The 16,822-nt window shown below is 38.4% G+C and overlaps 1 protein-coding gene across 6 annotated transcripts in view; it reads right to left on the bottom strand.

Moving 5' to 3' along the window:
• Positions 1–16,822, bottom strand: part of CADM2 (cell adhesion molecule 2) — a 501,666-nt gene that overhangs the window by 143,640 nt on the left and 341,204 nt on the right. For all 6 annotated transcript variants that reach the window (XM_072994016.2, XM_072994018.2, XM_072994017.2 and 3 more), the window contains one exon: positions 2,613–2,765. In XM_072994016.2, coding sequence (XP_072850117.1) covers positions 2,613–2,765 — 153 coding nt within the window. The remainder of the gene's footprint in view (positions 1–2,612; positions 2,766–16,822) is intronic.

Genomic DNA, 16,822 nt, shown 5'->3' with positions numbered 1-16,822 from the left:
CATATACATACAAAACTGAGAGAAAAGAAAGAGACAGCACAGAGTAGAATCTAGAAGGGCTGCCTATGTACTGAATCATGGCATCACGTGCAGACTGCCTTTACTGGATTATATCATCTTTAATAACATGATAGGCACATGTGATTCTCAGTCAAAAGAAAGAAAGAAAGAAAGAAAGAAAGAAAGAAAGAAAGAAAGAAAGAAAGAAAGAAAGAAAGAAAGAAAGAAAGAAATGCATATATCATTGGTGTTGTTGCTATGTGCCGTCAAATCCCCTCTGACTTAACACCGATTCTATAAATGAGCAATCTCCAGAATGTCCTCTCCTCAACTGCCTGGCTCACTCTTGTAAACTCAAGTCTGTGGCTTCCTTTCTGGAATCAGTCCATCTCATATTTGGTCTTCTTCTTTTCCTGCTGCCTTCAGCCTTTCCCACTATTATTGCTTTTCCCAGAGAACCCTGCCTTCTCATGATGTGCCCAAAGTACACCACCCCCAGTTTCATCATTTTTGCCTTCAGAGACATTGCTGCTTTTTGCCAGGAAGATGGTGTCATCTTAAATATCTTTAATTACTGATCTTTGTTCCAACAGTTTTAACTCCTCCTTCATCTGAATCCAGTCTGGCTTCTGCATATGTTCTGCATAAAGACTGAACAAATATGGGGACAAAATGCACCTTTACTGACACCTTTGCCAATAGGAAACTGTTCTGTCTCTCCACAGTTTGTCTTAATGGTGGCTTCTTGTCTACAATACAAGTTATGCATCAAGATAATCAAGTGCTGAGGAACACCCATTTAGTTCAGAACAAGTCATAGTTTTTCATGAGCTACACAGTCAAAGGCTTCGCTGCAGTATATAAAGCATATACTGATCTTCTGAAATTATTTGGTGTTCTCTAGTAGCCAGGAGAAATTTGCAATATAATCTTGAGTGCCTCTTACTTTTCAGAACCCATCTTGAATATCAGCCATTTCTCACTCCAGATAGATAGATAGATAGATAGATAGATAGATAGATAGATAGATAGATAGATAGACAGACAGACAGACAGACAGACAGACACCACCCCATTAGTGCAAAGCACCATCATGGGCAATTTACATATCAAACCAATTACGACATGACGACAAATAAAATTATACTATAATAGATGTGATATAGACAAATAGGCAAAATAATACGGCAGTGAAGGTAATTTATTTCTTCCCAGTGCTTTCAGAGTAGCTTTACCTTCACTTTCTTCATCACAGGCTGCTTCTTCAAAAGAATCTGCCATCCTTTTATCCCTTTTGTATAGGTCTTCAGTATTCTGTTTCCACCTTTTCTTTATTTTTTTCCTGGTCAGATAGTGTACTTCATTCAGCATTCTTAATCTAGGCTTGAATTTCCCTTTAATTTCTTGAATCTTCTGAAAGAGATCTCTTATTTCCCCCCTTTTGTTGTTTTCTTCTATTTCTTTTCACTGCTTGTTGCAGTAGTTCATTTTTGTCTCTATGCGATAGTCACTGAAAAGCTGTATTCAGGGTTCTGACCCTAGTTCTGTTACTTTTTATCAGGCTTCTTGTCTGTCGTTTGCAATTTTAATACAAACATGAATTTTGATGTCCCAATGTTTTCCAAATATTTTAAAACAAAATAAAACAAACTTATCTTTGTAGTAGTACCCTAAGCATTACAGAAAGTAGCCATCTATTTAGAAATTGAAGAAGTCATACAACTCCCATGGAAATGAGGACTTGCAGAGGAAAAAGATACAGTGAAATAAAGCAAAATAGACACTCTTCAGAATTGATTTTTGGCACCAATTTCCTTCTTTCTGTCTTATGCTGTATGTTACAAGAAAATGAGCACATGGAACAAAAATGATCTTTTCACTACTCACATTATAAAATGTATCAAATTTGTTTCACAACAAACATCACTAAGGCTACTAGATTAACGAGTGATCACATGTAACCTGATAGTATCTAAATCAACACTGCTACTTCATACGTGATTTTCTATGGAGAATAATAGCCGTAGAGCAGTAGTTTTCAACCTTGAGTCCTCATATGTTCTTGGACAACAACTCCCAGAAATCCTGGCCAGCACAGTTAGTGATGAAGGCTTCGGGAAATTGCAGTCCATGAACATCTGGAGACCCAAGGTTGAAAACTACTGCCATAGAGCATCATCAACAGATACAGCAAGTTTGGATGTGGAATCACCGATTATCATTACAATAACAGCTCATGCTCCAACCAAATTCTCCATGTTATTTCAGCAGTTAAAGGAGGCAGTGTTTGGAAATGTTCCATTTCATTTTCTGATGAACTTCAGGTTGTTCTATTTTGACCCAGAGAACCATATTCATGAAGAGCAGCAAGGACTAAATAATATTCTTTAAACCATGGCTGATTTAGAGTGGACAGAATAATTTCTGCTGCCCTCACAGCCACATCAGAAGATGAGATGGATGGAGGGGGGTATGCAGGCTTGTTCTTGTAACCCAGTGCATTACAGTCAAACACAAATATACTCTCATTTATGCACTGTAGCTCTTAAGAGGCTACAGCAATCATTTTGACAACTGTTCTCACTCTGATATTCTCCATGAGTTATACTTACCCAGAACAGTAAGGAAAGCCTTGGAAGTCTTGACAGGCATAGTAAATAAGGAACAGGTGTATTGCCCTTCATCTGACAGTGAGACATCTGTGACTCTGATGGTCAGTTCGTGCCAAGAAGCCCGAAGAAGCTCAATCCTATTGTCCCTCAAAGCTGTAAAAAAAGTATAAACAGTCAAGACATTTCTTCAACAAACCCAGTATATCACATAACAGGCTGAAATTATGAGAAATAAGTTAGTTATAAATTAATATTAGGGAGGAAGAAGAATTAGTATTTATTTAGAAAGAAAGAGATCACTATTTCGGCACATGAAGTTTTACAAAGACTATGTCTGACAAAAGGAAGGAAGGTAAAATGAAGCAAAGACTATAAAAATACAGCCAAAGAAGAAAAACTGCAAAATAACCTTCTACTGGGTGATATGCACAATGCTAATTGAATAATATATCACAGCAACAGATTATATAACTCTCACTCATGTACTCCTTATCATTTTTAATATGAGCTAAGATGCTTGCTTCCCTTAATTATTTCTGGTATTTGCAAAATCATAAAACAATGGAATTGGAAGGGAGCTATAGGGCCATTGAATCCAGCCCTCTGCTCAGTGTAGGAATCGGTTGTTTAATTTTCTCTTGTATGTGTCCAGTTTTGTAGAACTTACCATCTCCTCAGATAACTGGTTCCATTACCATACTGCTCTAACAGTTAGGAAGCTTTCCCTGATATTCAACCAAAATCTGGCATCCTGTAACTTGAGCTCATTGTTGTGAGTCCTGATTGAGAATAGATCATGCACTTCTTCTGCAATCTTTCAAAAATTTGAAAAGTGCTATATTAATTAATACTAATTCAGTCTTTGTTTATTTGTCTAATTGACAACTTGGCCATACTTGCAGTCCTGATCTACAGTGTTAAATTCTGATGCACACACACACAAAAATTATGCTTGATCTAAGCAGGCTTACATATCTTGAAACAAGAACCAGCCTGTTTATCTTGTTTTTGTGTGCTTGAAACCTGGCTTGTTTCAGGCACCAAGAACATCGGTAGAAACATGGATATCCTTAGGTCAGATCCCTGTTTGTTGAGCTAAGAAAGGATGAAAGCTAAATTGCAAATTATTAAGAATGTTTATACAAATTTGTTTTCCTATTTTATTATTGATATTGCTTTTTGGAACTTATTCTGCTCTGCACAGTGCTTAGAACTAATATATATTCTGTAATTATGGTTTCTGTTCCTCCCTTATAAAAGCACAATAGATCATGTCTCCTAGAAAGATGAAATAAAAACTATTAGGTTTTCTTTTAATGTTTGAACACGTCTGTCAGCTGTAAAACCATGTCAAAAACAACAACAAAAAAGACTCTGCAGCTGACATTTCTTTATTAACTTCTCAGATCTGTTGGCTTCTGTCTGTGATCAACAACTAGGTGGAGTCAGCTTATGTACATAGACATAATATATAATAAGAATCTTGAAACTAAAATCTAGAACAAAAACAGAAACACTAGTTCAGATCCATCCTTTGCTATTGCTATTGCCATATTTTTAAATGTCTGTATGGTGCTGCCCAGGTGTCATAAAACCAAGAAATACATACTGTAATTGTGTAGCTAATAAAGGTCATGTCTATTTTTCTTCATATGCCCTATGCACAATTACCTAATTGTAAAGTGGTGTTCACAGTATCCATTCAACAAAAGAAGTGTGAAGCTGTAGGGAAGAGGAACTTCCACATTGTTTTCTTATACCATATTTGGCAAAAAACCACAACCTCCTACGATGTCACATACAACATAGTATGGCTGCTCTCTATCAAAACGACCCTATCCTCCTCCCATTTCTTCCTGCAATGACAGGTGTTCAGACACTAGGGATTGCACAGATGTATGTACAATATGCATTCAAAGATATACACAGAGAAACAAAAATAAACAGATTCAGGCAAATTACTTTCAAGGAATATCTCATGGTTCAGAAGGACAAAGTTTTAGTGAGTGACAGCTTCATGTAGAACTGAAAATTCAGAATTTAATTACAAGTGAGTTGTATTTATACCTTGCTTTCTTGAAATGTATATTTATAGTCATATTAACATAGGACTTTACCGGATTAGAGCTTGCAAAAGCTCTCTGTGCAGAATGTGTCAGGAAGGGGTACACCTCATGGGTATTTCTATGACAGGGATAGTCCTTCTCCCATAAAGAATGGTTTCCCACTAGGTGTGGTAAACACATGATTAAGTTCACTATTCTGCATGTTTATTATTTACTGAAAAGTTTCACCTATGAAAAATAGATCCAATGAACTGGAGGCTAATTCACCGAAGCTCATTTTGCTGCCCCCACAATTTTTCAGACTTCAGAGTACCGTATTTTCATTCAAACTAATTATTCACATTTGATTAAAGTAGCAACATTATTTCAAACTCAAACCATAGTGGGCAGAGCCATGAATCCACATGGATGTAGGATAGAGATTCTTCACGTAGTTTCCACACGAAAGGTAGCTCCTTTCCATCCCTTCTGTGCTTTAAATCACCTTCCCCATAGCAGTTTAAAATGACCCATAATATAAGGGAAGGGCCATAATACTGAAATATTACAGCTTTAGCAATTGCATGATTATCCTGTAGGTAGCATATATCTTAAAAGCAAATATGGGCATATTTCAAGATAGATAAATCTTTGTTTTCTGAGCCCCAAAATTTGTTACCTGAATTGCAGAACTACATATATCTCACATGTCTTTCACATAAAAACCCACCCCTAGTTATCCCAAGTTTTCTTTATCCCAGCAATATAATGGAGGGAGGGGGATCTTTTCTTTTAACTGCCATTGTTAAAAGACTGAGAGTCAGTAGTTGCTGATCTATAGCAAATCACCTAGAGATCTACTAGAAAATCCAGAGATATCTTTTTCCCTGATTTCAGAGAAACCTAAAAATATGCAGCAAACCTACAGTTTAAAAAATAACATTGAGACAACTTCCATTAATGTTACCTACACAAAGGAGCCATATACTGAGACTGAATTTGTAGATTTAGTTGATTAACAGTTTGTTGTTATCCTATAGATGTGATATTTTGTGTGTATGTCAATAAAGGTTCTGACTGACTATTTTTTATTAAACACAGAAAAGTACACTTTGAGTTGCATTGATGGGAGAAGATGACTATATGCCAGATACAACTGGAAAAATGGAATTTTGGAGAATCAACAATATATAATCAATATGAAGCATGAGGATCAGCTTGGAGGGGGAAAAAGTAAGGGAAACAATATTTAAAGACAAACAGCAGACTAAACCAGACCTGACAGACTTGACTGATGACATAATACCCTCTTCCTTTTGTGGTGGTGACACAAAAATGCCAAAGGACACAAAGCTGTCAGTCTCGTTGTTTATTTTCTATCTTAAACTAATAAAAGAATGTGTGTGATTGACAGGAGATAGACACAGGCATGGTCCCAGGCATACAGTATGCACTTTTGTTTGAAAAACGTATTGATGGTTTGAGGGTTGTGTTATTTATTATTGTGTTTGCCTAACCCAACTTTGCTTTCCCTCTCTAACAACTTCTTGGGACGCAACTTTACCAATTTTTAAAGTTCCACTGTTTACTGTGTCTCACTAGCAGCAAGTGGGCAGCACACTGGTGTCCCAATCATGTATCAAATGAAAACAATATTAAAAAACACTTCTATATTAAAACATAACAATACATATGTGCTGTCAGCCAGTTTTGACTTAATGATAATCCTTGTCAGGCTCTGCTAGATATTAAATACTTATAAGTGGTTTACCAGTCTCTCCTTCTTGAACACCGTGCAGCTTGACCAAGGCTGAAGATATGGCAAAGCAAACAATGGCATTGGCCGCACATACTCTATGATCTTGGCTAGACCCTCTTCTGGAAAGCATGGTGGGAGTTTGAATTTCCAGCCCCTGGGTCTGCAAGCCCGACACCCCAGCACAAGTACTTCATTGCTCTTTACACCATTTTAAATAACAAACTGTTTATTTCCAAAGATACACAATTGTCTACATGAACAAAGCCCAACAAGCATTTTTGTGGTATCACAAAGGCAAAATTCCATTTTGCCATCCCACATAACAGTTTGCTTCATACTCAATTGCTTTCTCCTCTCCACTCATATCAGAGCACTGCACAACCCGAAACCATGGACAGCACCATGAAACACAGGCAAAACCAAAAACAAAATGTTAAGATAAATAGACTGTTTTTGACGAAAAGCAGATTACTTCAATAGCATTATCTCAGCCATTTTCTAGATCTTCTTTTGGTGGGGTATAAACTGAGTGCACATAAGTGCCATATTGACTGCATTTCTCCACAGTCACAGAAAATTTGTTCTGGATCATAGTAGCCCATTTTACTTGATTATTCCTTGATTTTCATATTTTACTTTGATGACTATTAAGTGACTTCCAGATGGTCTAGCTAAAGTCTTGTATTACAAAATTGGCACTTCCAGATTGGTTGTGGGGCCTCTCAGCACTTGTGAGTTATGTTCACAAGTGGTTCACTCACCAGTTATGTTCCCATCATTATGAATAATCCCCATAATGTTTCAAACAAATGGAAAGCTCAATTGCTTTGAACAGGCTGCTCGCCAGCCTGCATAACTGCAGATAGGAGATTGTGCAGACCACTGCATCCATAGTCACATTATGCTCTGTAATCTCCATCAATATTATGTCCTGGGATAATTTAAAATTAACAATTTCTATTTGAGACAAGCTTTTATTAACTGTAGCACATCCTTCCAATGCATGGAACATAAGCTCAGTAGATATATACATAGGCTTGATAGTTCACTTAGTCAGTTCACCATTGTTTATCTGGAAAAAAAAGTCAAACTTCAGCAAGCTGCAACTCCTGCAGAACCACTGGAAAAAGGAACTGGTCAACCATTTCCAAGTCCTTCCTAGATAGGGAGCCCTGGCGAGATTTGCCATAAGACAAAACTGACTTGTTGACAGATTTATTACTGTTATTGTTGAACAGATAGGCACACCATTAAATGTTCATCTACTGAGGCTTCACAATAATTTACTGTTTTTGCTGCACAATACTACAGATTAACATGGCTGGCTGTCCAAATGTCTATGCCATGAAAAACCACGATTCTTTCACGTAACTTGAAACAAATGCATGCTCTGCATTTGCTACTTTTAAAAGTAAATGTATACTAAGTACTACAAATATAGAAAATGCAACTGGAAGAGGTATAATAAGTACTTTTGTAGAAATGTTTTGCATCACCAAGGATACACAGCAGAGGTGGGTTTTTTAAACAATCTCAAGAACAAATGCTTAGGTATTATCGAAGAACATACATTTGCTTATTATAAGACATGCACTTTCACTATGGTCTTGTTCTATGCAATTTAGAATCAGTCGGGCTGGTGGTGATTAGGAGTGGCAGTCAGCCAGATTCATTGTCTTGGTCTGTTGCCAGATTTAGAAACCACAAGATGCAGAAAACTTTTCTGTCATTATATTTTCGCTCTTAGTAAGTGGGCAACCATCATTGCCACATGCATGCACATTAAGATACTTTATGAAGTGAATGCTAACATTCTTATTAACATGAATTTTATTTCTTATTTCAACAGAAGCTGCAAAAGTTCTAGGGCAACATGAGACTTCAACAGCACATGGAAAATGCTGATAAATTAGTCTCCAGAATTCTCCTTTTAGTCTGGCTAGTGGCCTGGAGAAGTAACTTTTGTGGTCTACAAGAAAGTTTAGTCACAATATCTTAATACCTAATACAGTGGTGCCTCACAAGACGAAATTAATCTGTTCCGGGGTTTATGTTGTCTTGCAATATTTTCGTCTTGCAGGCTGCGGTTTCCCATAGGAATGCATTGAAATTTAATTAATGTGTTCCTATGGGAATTTTTTACCAGTTAGGGAGCTGAGGAAGTACCATCAGAGGACAGGTGAGGGGGCCCTTACCTGGATTGCTGCCTTAGGAGGTCCACCGGGGCTTCCCTTGCACTGTTGGAAGACTGGCGGGGGTCCCTTTGAGCGGCGAGCGGCACTTGCAGAGGCTAGCCCAGTACCATTTTTGAAGATTGCACCCCTTTCCCCTGCCTTCACCAAGCCTCCGAATGAAAAAGGAAAAAAAAAGGCTTTTTCCATTCAGAGCCTTACCGAAGGCAGGGGAAAGGGGTGCGATCTTCAAAAATGGTGCTGGGCTAGCCTCTGCAAGCGCCGCTCGGAGGGACCCCTGCCAGTCTTCCAATGGTGCAAGGGAAGCACCGGGGTCCCTCTGAGCAGCACTTGTAGAGGCTTGTCCAGGACCAATTTTGAAGATTGCACCCTTTTCCCCTGCCTTCGGTCAGGCTCCAAATGGAAAAAGGAAAAAAAAAGAGAAAGCTTTTTCCCCTTTGGAGGCTTGCTGAAGGCAGGGGGAAAGGGTACGATCTTCAAAAATGGTGCTGGACAAAAAAGGCAACATTTGTCTGATGAGTTTTTCATCCAGCGAGGCAATCATCTTGCAAGGCACAACTGTACATGAATTATCAGTAAGGGTTACTATTACCATATTTGAATGCCATTTTTTTTCTACCAATGAACTCAGAAGACATCTAGTTTTAACCATACAATAATCCTCTGAGAATTGAATCAAAATCTTCCTGATCCAAGTCCTAAACTATTCCGACTACACGGACAGTACCAAAAAAGCACTTTTCAGTGATTTTTTAGCAACAAGAAATGTTCATCTTTTCAGGAAGCAGAAGAATATTTGCTATGAAACATCACAGTATATTTTCACCCCATAACTGGAGTGTACATCTCTACAATACTGACCAGGCCAGCTTGCTAATGCTATGTCCATTTCCATTTTTGTTTTCTAACTGACATTTAACATCATACAGCTTTTGAAGAGCACTGTACATCCTCATTTTTAGTCTGTGTGTGCAAAAAGAACTCATTTTTTTCTGGTGGGCAGAAAGAAGGAAATAGATATTTTTGTTGGGCTCAATGAGGCTTTACATTTGCAAGAATTTTTTGTGTGCAAGTGATGCAAATTTTGTAGAACAAATTGTATGCTGACACTGCATTACAGCTGCTGCCATATTGCTTGGACATTTAAAAATTGAAAGCACAAGTTGGGTTGTTTCTATCCTTTCAATCAGTCAGACAGCCTTTCTGTGTTTACCTTTTGTGTGTTAGTGTTCTTAGCTTCATAAAGAGAAAATACTGTACTTTTCTGCACTTTTTTTGTGCAGAGACAATTTTCAAAAGTGACAGAAACCTCAGCAAAAAGGTATTCATTGTTTCTGCATGCTTTCTATAGTTTTGTAACCCACTGTGAGAGCCTATAATATAGGGCAGGCTACGTGGTGGTGCTGCGGGCTAAACTGCAGAAGCCTGTGCTGCAGGGTCAGAAGACCAGCAGTCGTAAGATCGAATCCATGCAACGGAGTAAGCTTCCGTCACTTGTCCCAGCTCCTCGGCAACCTAGCAGTTTGAAAGCATGTAAATGCGAGTAGATAAATAGGTACCACCTCAGTGGGAATGTAAACTGGAGTTCCCTAGTCATGCTGGCCACGTGGCAACGGAAACTGTCTTTGGACAAGTGCTGGCTCTACAGCTTGAAAACGGAATGAGCACCGCCCCCTAGAGTCGGACATGACTAGACTAAAAATGTCAAGGGGAACCTTTACCTTTTTATAAATGCTTAAACAAACAAATAAAATGTAATGAATTCCCTCATCCATGGTTGAGTATATTTCTTTTACATAGAAGTAGCTCTGTTTCATCATTAACAGTTCATGGGACATACTGTATATGGCTGTCATAAACATACATTTTAAAAACGGGCTTTTCAACCTTCTGCACTGACCTTTAGCTCTCAGAGTGTAATACCCTTTTCCCCACAGCAGTCCCTCTTTAATAATTATTATGTACTGTCAAACTGGTTCTGACTAATGGCAGACCACCTATCATTGCACACACAACTCAGTGTTTAATTTATAACAAATGTTATAAATTATAAATAAATTATAAAGGCTTACTACATTGTAGACGGAAAACATATAGCTTTCTGATAGGTGAAATGAAAAGTATTATCCTTATGATATTTTCATTAAAACTAGGGAAGTAACTCTTCACTTCTTTTATTCTTATAGGCAAGAACAATAACTTTAAAAAGTTTTCTCACTCCTGGGCAAGATTATAGTTTGTGCACATTTTTCACATTTCCAAACTGGTGGAAAATTGGTAGAACTGGCAAAACCTTTTGTACATAAAAACTTGTCTACAAAAAAAAATTCCATTTTTGTACAGAAAACTCTCTATTTTGTGCAGAGATCTTTGCATTTTGCACAAAATAAAAGATATCTAAGGGAAAATAAAAGTTTTTCACATAAAACCAGTGTTTTTGTAAAGGTAGTTACTCATGAAAAATGTGCTGGTCTTTTTGCTCTTGTATAGGAGTGAAACATCTTGGATTAGTTGTTCATTTTTTCAGCAGAATGTCTCAATATGTCAAGACACCCTTTTTCATCCAGAATGAGAAAAATTATAAGTACTAGTTACATCTTTAGTTGCAACCAATCTTGAATGGACTATATGTCTATAGAAAGAATAGTGTGCTGTGCACACCCACTTGCTTCATCAGTCACCCAGTATTATTCTTTATTTATGGCACACATTAAACTCACACTGAATTATTCAGAGGTTTTCACACAGGAAGAAGTTTAGATAAAACAACAGTCAAATCACTGCAGTGGTGATCTAAATTCTTTATCCACAATTGTAATCTCTTGGCTCAGCTTGGCATGCTGCACAATCAAATGCCTTTCCATGACATCTGCATTGCATATATTTGATTATGCCCCTGTAATAATTAATCAACAGTAATCATCAATATCTGGTTCTTACAATCATTGTCACACACTTATAAAGCAAGAATTGAAAACATGTAAAAACCTATCGTGCTAATGCAAACCATCCTGATGTAAGATGGCAACATGATGAAGGTGTTATGGCATAACTCATTCATTCTGAACATTCTTAACTAATTAGACTATATTTTCCAAAGTAAGAATGGACTTCATATATCTCTTAAGATTTAATTTCTGTATTTTGAATAAAGTGATTTCAAAAGTGCATGTACTTAAGGGACATTTAATTCTGTAGCTAAATGGTTTAATTATTTATGTTTCAAACCACTTTCCAATTTCCTAAAACAGCACAACTGTTATTATTAATATAACTTCTTCAACCAATTACTCTTCCTCAAACTTTTCAATGTGCTTTAAATATGTTGTTGCTGTTTCTCTTTTTCTGCTTCTTCTGTATAAGAGTAGGGCCTACATCGTTGTAAATGTATATTCTGAAAAGAGCCATGCGTACCAGCCCATGTCCAGGCACTCTTTCACTGACCCAGGTACAACTTCACATGAATGTCTGCAACTCTCCTTTTGCAAGTTTCTGTGCCACAGTTCCTTGTCTATTTTGAAAAACTGGAACACTGATTGTTTCCCTGTAAGCTTCCTTTCGTTCTCATTCTGTAAGGTCCTTTCATTTCTATTTGCCTTCCTGATTTGTATTCATAGCTGGACATCACGGCAGTAGCATTTCGTCTATGCCCTCTGGACAGCAGGAGTGTAACTTACAACATAGATTGTTCCACAGCTTGCAAACATCACATTTTTGGACTGTCCGTGCTTACTGGCCAATTCTGTGAATCCCAGTCAAACAAACTAATTTCTGCAAGTTCTACATTGTTCCTATGAGCAATATGAACATCTCCTTCCCCTGGAAACTCACCATCCCTCATCACCAATCTATCTGGTGCTCACTTCTGTTTCTGGTAGCTTCCACACCCTGCTATCTCCTCCCATCACTATCCAACATATGGAATAGGAACAAAGGAGCTCTGGGAATTATAATTCATGGCAAAGATTTGCATGTTTAGTCATATGTAGAGCTGTCTATTTTTATTCACATGTACAGACTCCACACAACTAAAGGGAAATGGGAATTGCCCCTCCCACTAGCACCCACAATTTGGCAATTTAATGAAGCTCTTGCCCATGGAAGTCAATGTGCTCTAGAATGTAAACTGCTGAATTATGTGGTAGGTTTCCCTACCACAGAAATCCACATGTAAATGTGTGAACACTGGGGGTGAAGCTATAGAAAGCACAGCTGGGTGGAACAGAAGTGTGGTGCTAGGTAAAGGTAAAGGTTCCCCTTGACATTTAGTCCAGTCATGTCTGACTGTAGGGGGTGGTGTTCATCCCCATTTCCAGGCCATAGAGCCAGCATTTCTCCATAATCAATTTTTGTGGTCATCTGGCTAGCGCGAATAGACACAGAACACCATTTCCTTCCCACTGTGGTAGTACCTATTTATGTACTCACATTTTTACATGCTTTTGATCTGCTGGGACAAGTTAAAACCAGCTCCGTCTGCAAAATTTTGCTTCTACTTGTGAACGGAACTTCCATTTACGAACAGAAAAAGGCAGGGAAAAAAGGCAGGAAATTCAAATTTCTATCTGTAGGTGGTGACAAAGCTGCTTCTTTGTAGCTCTTTTGCCCCAGCAGTTAGAGAGTGTGTGTTGTCATTGGAGGCTTGGGACTGCCTCATTTCTGCGTGTGTTTGCATGGAGGCTTCGGGCTGCCTTGTAAAGTAAGGTGCTGTTTTCTCCTTTTTAAAAACTATTCTGGGTGTTTTTGTAGTGTGGTTTTTTGCTGGGGGGGTTATGTTTCTGTGCTATGATGGGTCATGGGGGTTTGTTTGTTGGTTGGTTTTTCCCCCATTTCTGATGGGTCTTGGAGGTTTGGTTGCTTTTTGGAGTGTTTTTTCCCCATTTCCGATGGGTCTTGGGGAGTTGTTTGTTTTTTTGGTTTCCCCCCATTTCTGATGGGTCTTGGGAGGGTTGGTTGCTTTTGGGGTTCCCTATTTCCAATGGGTCTTGGGGATTTGTTTGTTTTTTGGCTCCCCCACATTTCTGATGGGTCTTGGGGGGGTTGGTTACTTTGGGGTTATTCCCCCATTTCCAATGGGTCCTGCAAAAGATTTTCCTTTGTTTTCTTCGCATTTCTGACCTGCCCCCTTTGTTCTCTGTGCATTTCCAATCTGCTTCATTTGTTTTCTGTGCATTTCCAATGGGTCTTGCATACTTGATAGCTTTTCTTCCTCTCCCCCCCCCCCCTTGGCCGTTAGGGATTAAGCACATTTCCAATGAGTCTTGCAGTGATTTTTGTGTGTGATTTTTTTCCTTTGGTTGGAATGGATTAATTGCATTTCAATGCATTCCTATGGGAAATGGTACTTCGACTTATGACTATTTCGAGTTATGCCCATCTTCTGGAATGGATTATGGTCGTAAGTGGAGGCACCATTGTATAGTATTCCTATTGACTGCAACAGAGTTCTGAATATTCAGAAATTTTGAATGTTCAAAATTCCAAATTCAGAATCCAAAATCTTGAATTCAAATTCCAAATCTGAATTTTGATGACAGTGCACATCTCTAGTTCAAATCCTGTTCTATCCACAAAACTGTGGTCTGAATTTAAAGGCATGCTGATAGCCTTGAAAAGAAGGGGCAATTTTGTATTCTATTCTTATAACGAATAAAGAGTAACAAACATTTTAAAGCAATCTGTAACCCAGCAGATATTGTACTATGCCACTAATAGCCTTGATTACAGCCACTCCATTAGCTCAGCTGAAGTAGGACGAGTGGATGAGAGCCAGTAGACATCACAGCATGGATTTACTGGTCCACTGATTGCCTAAATATATGATCTTTGTTATCTTTATACATCAAATACAGTATTTACTTGATAGCTAAGTGGTCACCTCTATGTTATAAAGAGTTCATTATCTTGGCAAGTCATTTTGGGAGTTGTAGTTCTTAGGGAAAAAATTCTTTCCTTTTTGTGGATTAAAAGCTAGTTACTGACTCGATTACTGGTAATACAAAACAGAAATTATTTTCATTACCAATCAAAGATAATGTATGCCGTAATCACAATAAGATTACCGGAAAAGATGAATGATTAATCAAACCATAGGATTATATTCCACAAAGAATCTGCCTCTCATGAATATAAATGAGTTTATGTGAAGTAACAAGCATACACCAGAAGGAAAGGGCAGCACAAAAAGCTATTTTCATTCTTTTTCTGGGTTTTCATGGTGGCAGAGTGCAGCGAAGGTTGAGTTTCTGACTAGTGAATAAAAATAACTACTCCAGAGAATATTGGGCAAAAGAAAAAACTAACTTTCTCTTATTCCACAAACTCTATTTATAGAGGAAAGAGTCCCTAAATGCATTTATAGATGCATCCTATAACTGGCCTCCATGTGTACATGAAAACAATGTCCACTAATATTCTCACTCTTGTTAGTTTCTGTCATTTCCACATGATAAGATGCATGGACAATTAATTTTAAAGTCTCATTAGATTCCCTGTTGCCAGCTGACAGCCAGACAAGAAAGCTTTTTTTTCCCCACCTTTCAAGATCTTTGTAATTTTGACAAAATTATTTCCAAGTCCTTTTCCTTTCAGAAGGATTAGCCCGCCGCTAAGCCTCCGGACTTTGAGCGAGTGGGCGTGGTTTGCCACCCGCCCCGGAGGGAAACGAGGCATCGTGAGAGGAGAGCTGGGGGGGGTGAGAGCAGGCAGTATAAAGGGCTGCTCCACCCCTGGGTCATTTCTCTTTCAGTTCTGGGCAGAGGAGAAGGAGCGTCGCTGTGACGAGCCGACGAGCTGCGTCACAGCGACTGCCGGCCTGGCAGGGAGATCGGGAACGCGGCGGCTTCCCGCAACGAGCAAAGTACGGTGGGGGAACCTGAAGGACGGCAGGAGGTGGCCCATCGTTCGCGGAGGGGCGGCTGCTTGCCGCGCCGGTACCGCGGGGGGCCTTTGTTGTAACGGGGGGGCAGGGAGGAAGCCTACTCACCCCCCCTCCCCAGTGGGTTCCTTAGAGGCCGGCACGAGACGCGTGGCGGCAGGGCTAGGGGGTGCTCTACGCAGGGAGTTGGATCACCCCCTCATTGCCCCCGTTACCGCGCGTAAATAAAAAATAATAATAATAATAATATAGTAACGGGAAAGGGAGCGAAGTGGGGTGGTGATGGGGTTCAGGAGGCGGAGAGCCTGGGGGGGTGAAGCGGATCTGTCGCCGCTGCTGGCCCCCTACCCCGCCCCACCCCCCGCTTTATCACTGTGTGCGAGCCAGTTTCGCTTTCTGGCCGGGAAGCCATTTTAGATGCTGGGCGCCATTTTAAGGGCGCAGGAGATGGCGCGGGCGGTGGCTGGGCCACCGCGCGGCCCTCGGTGCCCTGCACCCCTACCCCTCATTGATGGTGGGTGGGTGTGCAGGGCATATGAGTGGAGGGGTACAGTAAAGTAGAGTAATAAAAAAAATAAAAAAAGCAGGTTGGGATACGTGTGTGCGCGGGCTGGTAGGCGGGCACACATATGTATGTATGTTGTGTGTATAAGGGTATAGGTTTTAATTGAATGAATAAGGTATAAGGGCATGGGAGTATATCTTTGGAGGAGCTTGAGTCCATGGAGATGGAGTTTATAAAAAAAAAAAGAAAAAAAGAAAAAGAGAAAAAAGAAAAGGTGTATATATATATATATATATATAAAATAGAATATAATAAAACAATATATATATGTGTATATGTATGTATGTGGGTGTATATATATATTATGTCTGAATGAATTGAATAAATGAATAAATAATAGGTATATGTGTATGTATGGAAATATATGTATTTAAAAAATAATAATGAAGTAAATAAAATAACAATAAAAAAATGATAATAATAATGAGATATATAAGTATTTAATAGAATTAATATTAATATTAATATTAATATTAATATTAATATTAATATTAATATTAATAATAATAATAATAATAATAATAATAATAATAATAATAATAATAATAATAATAATAATAATAATAATAATAATAATAATAATAATAATAATAATAATAATAACAACAACAAAAAAATTATACTAATAATAAAAACGAATAGTATATTACAAGTAAATAGGGATGGATGTCTGTTGCCATAAAGGTATTAAAAAAAAAACAACAACAATAAGCTAAGTTGGGAAGGAACTGAGGTGACATATAGTAACTTGGCTGGCCGGCAGGGCATGGAT

Source organism: Pogona vitticeps, chromosome 3 (assembly GCF_051106095.1).
Source record: "Pogona vitticeps strain Pit_001003342236 chromosome 3, PviZW2.1, whole genome shotgun sequence".
Lineage (NCBI taxonomy): Eukaryota > Metazoa > Chordata > Lepidosauria > Squamata > Agamidae > Pogona > Pogona vitticeps.
Note: the sequence above shows the minus strand (reverse complement) of the source record. Positions and strands in the feature narration are given on the sequence as shown.